This window comes from Empidonax traillii, unplaced genomic scaffold (assembly GCF_003031625.1).
Source record: "Empidonax traillii isolate 1590-97213 ecotype Southwest subspecies unplaced genomic scaffold, ASM303162v1 scaffold1655:size138967, whole genome shotgun sequence".
NCBI classification, from domain to species: domain Eukaryota; kingdom Metazoa; phylum Chordata; class Aves; order Passeriformes; family Tyrannidae; genus Empidonax; species Empidonax traillii.
In genome coordinates, this window is record NW_020956848.1 from 32,858 (window position 1) to 36,948 (window position 4,091).

At 66.8% G+C, this 4,091-nt stretch overlaps 1 protein-coding gene across 3 annotated transcripts in view; it reads left to right on the top strand.

Moving 5' to 3' along the window:
- Positions 1 to 57: 57 nt before the first annotated feature.
- The window catches only part of PCGF2 (polycomb group ring finger 2), a 7,867-nt gene continuing 3,833 nt past the window's right edge, over positions 58 to 4,091 (top strand). The window contains exons 1-3 of one of the 3 annotated variants that reach the window (XM_027908202.1): positions 58 to 102; positions 2,773 to 2,912; positions 3,126 to 3,222. In XM_027908202.1, the coding sequence (XP_027764003.1) occupies positions 2,801 to 2,912; positions 3,126 to 3,222 (209 nt within the window). In that variant the 5' untranslated portion in view covers positions 58 to 102; positions 2,773 to 2,800. Of the gene's footprint in view, positions 103 to 884; positions 904 to 1,124; positions 1,164 to 2,772; positions 2,913 to 3,125; positions 3,223 to 4,091 lie in introns of those variants that run through there. The other 2 variants (XM_027908204.1, XM_027908203.1) reach the window with 2 other exon arrangements.

Genomic DNA, 4,091 nt, shown 5'->3' on the forward strand with positions numbered 1-4,091 from the left:
AAAAAAAAAAAAAAAAGGGCCGCGGCGGCCGCAGCGCCGAGCCGAGCGGAGCCGCGCCGAGCGGCGGGAGCGGAGGGGCGGCCGCGGGGCCGCCGCCACCAGGTACGGACCGGGCCCGGTGCCCCCCCCCGCCCCCGGCCCCGCCGCGGGGCCCCCCCGCGCCTCGCCCCGCGCTCAAAGATGGCCGATGGCCGCCGCCTCCCCCGCTTTGTGCCGCGGCCCCGGGTACCCCGGGTACCGGGACCCCCCCCCGGGGGCAGCGGCAGCGGCTGCGGAGCCCCCCCAGCCCCGGGGGGAGGCCGCGCTCGCCCCTCTCTCTCCTTGCCCGGGCCCCGCGTGGGGCGGTGCGGGGGGGGGGGCGCGGCGGGAGCCCCCCCGGGGCGGGCGGAGGGGCCGGGCCGGGCTGTCACAGCCGGCCCCGAGCACAAAGGGGCTGCGGGGCACCGGGAACGCCCCGGGGACACCGGGGGCTGCCCCGAGCCGGAGGGGGGCGGGGGGGCAGGAATGTCCCCGAAACGCAGCGGGAGATGCCGGCCGTGAACGGGCACCCCCCCTCACCCACCCCCCGGGCACAGCGCGGAGTCACGCGTGTCCATATCCATCCTGTGTCCGTGCCCACCCCCTGCCCGTGCCCCTCGCGGGTCCCTGCCCGTCGCGGGTCCGTGCCCGCCGGGTGTCACGTCCCGCCGCCGGGACCTGGGGGGGGTGTGTGTGTGTGTGTGTGTGTGTGTGTGTGTGTCCTTGTGTGTGGACACGCGTGTCCGTGCCCGCCCCGCGGGGCTTCCTTCCCCCCCCAGCATCCCGGTGTTCGGCTCCCGGTGCCCGCGTCCCGCACCCCAGCAGCGGCGGGGGGTCCCGGCGGGCGCTGTCGGTGGGCGCGGGGGCCGCCTCGTCGTGTCCGCGGTGCGTGGGGGCCCCGTGGGGGATCGTGCGGGGGGTCGGGCCGTGCCGGGGGGGACCCGTCCCGATGTATTTCCCGACCCCCGCGCTCGCCGCCGCCGGTGGGTCCCGCGGGGAAGGGGGGGCGGCCGCTCGGGTCTAAGTTGCCGGTGACTTTGAAACGTCCTTCCCCACGCGTGCCGTGGCCGGGGGAGTTTGGGGAAGGGGAGGGGGGGGGGGGCACCGTGCCGGGCCACCGCCCATGGAGACAAAAGACCCCGAAAGTCGGGGCCGGGGGCGCGGGAGCCGCTCGGGAGCGGGGCCGGGGGTGCGGGCGCTGCCGGTGGGACGGGGCGGCCCCGGGGGCTCCGGCGGGGCCGGGGCTGCGGCGGGTCCCGGTGCGCGGGGGGGGCCGGAGCTTTGTTCGCCCCCGCGGCAGGAAAGCGCCGTGGTTATCACCGGGTTTATTAGAACCGGTTTGTGCCGGTGGCTCGGGCTCCCCCCTCCCGCCGAGCCCCGGGGCCGCCATTGGCGCCTGCGAGCGCCGAAAGCTGCAGAATCCCCCCCCCAAAATGCAGCCGTGCGTCCCACGGCCCCGCGTGGGCGGCACGAGGGGCTGGAGACAGGGGACCGAGGCACCCCCCGACATGGGGAGGGGGCTGGCAGTGACCCCCCCTCCCCCCCCATCGCTGGTGCGCTGTGGAGAACTTGGGGGTACCTTCCCTGGGGCAACAAGGGACACACCCGGGGGGTGTCCAGGGGGGAGAACTGAGCCTGAGGGAGTGGGGAGTGGGGTTTTCCAAAGCCCCCAGTGCCCCTGGCCCTCCCCTGCCTGTGGAAGGGAATCCCAGAGCTTGGCTTGATCACTGCCCCTCCAGCACAGGGTTGTCTCGAGGGCCCCATCCCAAAGGTGTCCCATCCCTGCAGCATCTCCATCCTGATCCCAGTGGTGTCCCATCTCTGCAGCATCTCCATCCTGATCCCAATGGTGTCCCATCCCTGCAGCATCTCCATCCTGGTCCCAGTGGTGTCCCATCCCTGCAGCATCTCCATCCTGATCCCAATGGTGTGCCATCCCTGCAGCATCTCCATCCTGATCCCAATGGTGTCCCATCCCTGCAGCATCCTAGTGGTGTCTCCATCCTTGTGGCATCTCCATCCCAGTCCCAGCAGTGTCCCCATCCCTGCAGCATCTCCATCCCAGTCCCAGCAGTGTCCCCATCCCTGCAGCATCTCTATCCCGGTCCCAGAGGTGTCCCATCCCTGGTGCAGGTGTACCTGTGTACCTGTGGGGAGAGGTGGATGTGTGGAAGTGTAGCCCATGTGTGTACCTGTGTGTACATGTTTGTACATGTGTGTACATGTGTGTACCTGTGTGTACATGTTTGTACATGTGTGTACATGTTTGTACCTGTGTGTACATGTGTTCCACACGTGTGTCTCCCCTTGGTCGGGGGTGGGTGCCCACGGGGGTCGCTGTCGGTGCCGCTGAGCCCACCCCTCCTTTCCACAATCCCAGGGCTCCTTCTCCCCTCTCCCCCTCTCCTCGGATGGTTGTAATAATATTCTGGCTCCTCTCCAAGTATCGGGGTTGCCATGGAAACAATAAAACTGCAGCGATTTCGGGCTCCGCCGTCTCCCATTGTAAACGTGGAAGCTCCGGAGCGGGAAGGTGGCGATTCCCGATTCCCGATTCCCGCTGCCCGTGTCCCCAGGGCTTACCTGGCCTTGCACACCCCCAGGGCTGGAGGGGTGCAGGGCTGGGGGTGCCCCCGTGCTCCCTGGGCTGGGGGGTGATGTTGGATTCGTTCCCTAAGGGATGAAGTGAGTCCTGCAGGTCCCATCCTTGCACAGAGCTGCCCTTAAGGGGGGGTCCCGGGTGTTTCCCTGCAGGGAGGACCCGCCGTGGTGCTGCTCCAAAATGCACAGGACCACCAGGATAAAGATCACCGAGCTGAACCCCCACCTGATGTGCGCCCTGTGCGGCGGCTACTTCATCGACGCCACCACCATCGTGGAGTGTCTGCACTCCTGTGAGTGCCCTGGGCCCCCACAGGGTGGTCATCCCACACCAACCCCCTCCCGCGGTGCCCAAACCCCCCCCGGGTCCGTGTGGAGCTGTGGGGTGATGGATGGGGCAGGGTCCTGTCCCCCAGCCGCTGTGGGGGTCTAGGGGTGCCACTCCAGGCTGGCACAGAGGCTCTGCCCCCCTCCTCCCTCTGCTCACCCCCAGTCTCTCCCCACAGTCTGCAAAACCTGCATCGTCCGCTACCTGGAGACCAACAAGTACTGCCCCATGTGTGATGTCCAAGTGCACAAAACCAGGCCCCTCCTCAGCATCAGGTGAGCTCGGGGGGGCTCGGGGGGCTCTCGGTGTCCCTGCAGCCTGTGCCTGCTCCGGGGGGCAGCCCTGAGCACCTGGAGCAGGGAATGGGGCTCTGCCGGGGTGGCAGTGCCAGGATGGGCACAGGTGACAGTGGCCCTGTGAGGTGGCAGTGGCTCTGTCACAGCCCAGGCTGGGGAAATCCAGGCACGGTTGTGGAATTGGCTCTGCAGGTGGTTGGCATAGAAACCAGGGAAGGCTGTGATGCATCACCCGGGCCGTTCTTTACCCTGAGGTGTTTTTTTTTTAGCCTCTTCCCTGTAAATCCGTTTCTGTAGTAACACTTTTTCCTCCTCTTTTTTTTATTTTTTTTTTTCCCTTTCTGGTTCACTATGAAATATTTACACTCGGGCTCCCACAGCTCCTCCAACACATCCCCGTCTGTGTGTGCAGACGGATCCACTGTGCCCGTGTCCCCAAGCCCTGGGGGGCCCTGTTGTCCCCAGGGTGCCTTTGTTTGGTCCCAGTGTAGGGCAGAACATGGGGAAAACTTGGGGGGAGGGTGATCCCTGCACCTTTGCTTCCCAAAGCAGGTGCCAACACCGGGGTTTGATGCTGCGTCCCCTGTCCCCGCCCTGGATCCCCCCCCAGTGCCACCACACTGGGCTTGGTGGGGCTGGCTCGTGGCAGAGCTGGGAATTGGGCAGCTGGGGCTGATGTTACCTTGGCTTGCTGTGATTTATAAAGAGAATTCTCTGGGTATTTATTGCAAGCAAAGTCACAGCGGGGGCCTTGTGAGCCGGAGCGACGTCACTGAGGAATTCGGGATGAAAGACGTGGCCGGGCTAAAAATAACACAGGGCACAGTCGTTTGTTTTCCTTTCAAATA